This window comes from Bison bison, unplaced genomic scaffold, assembly GCF_000754665.1.
Source record: "Bison bison bison isolate TAMUID 2011002044 unplaced genomic scaffold, Bison_UMD1.0 scf7180017864285, whole genome shotgun sequence".
Taxonomy (NCBI): Eukaryota; Metazoa; Chordata; class Mammalia; order Artiodactyla; family Bovidae; genus Bison; species Bison bison.
The window spans coordinates 1,345,679-1,346,092 of NW_011494857.1; the positions used below are offsets into that span (position 1 = coordinate 1,345,679).

At 60.4% G+C, this 414-nt stretch overlaps 1 protein-coding gene across 1 annotated transcript in view; it reads left to right on the forward strand.

Moving 5' to 3' along the window:
- The window catches only part of PRR12 (proline rich 12), a gene marked incomplete at its 5' end in the record, with an annotated part of 28,234 nt that extends 27,820 nt beyond the window's left edge, over nt 1-414 (forward strand). Inside the window, one exon of the mRNA XM_010849710.1 lies at nt 3-414. Within this exon, the coding sequence (XP_010848012.1) occupies nt 3-149 (147 nt within the window). The remainder of the gene's footprint in view (nt 1-2) is intronic.

The window sequence follows — 414 nt, forward strand, 5'->3', positions numbered from 1 at the left end:
AGACCCTGGCCATCGAGGGCGGCGCGGAGGACCTAGGCCAGGAGGAGGTAGTCCAGCAGTGCATGCGGAATCAGCCGTGGCTTGAACAGCTCTTTGACTCCTTCAGCGACCTGCTGGCCCAAGCACAGGCCCACAGCCGCTGCGGGTGACCCCACCCTGGCCTGGGGGGGGGCACCTCCTCCATGAACCAAGAATGGGGACAGAACTGTGCCCTCAGGAGTTAACCCCTGGGCCCTGTTGCTGGGGAAGGGGGGGTCACTGGTCAGGGTGTGTCCGTGCTGCCCCCACAGGGCAGGGTTCAGAGTTCGACTCCCCCCACTTCCCAAGCCCTCTCCACTCCCTCCCCTTTCCTCCCACTGTCGGGTGTACAGAGAAATTATTTATATATATGTATAAATGTCTATTTAGTAACGG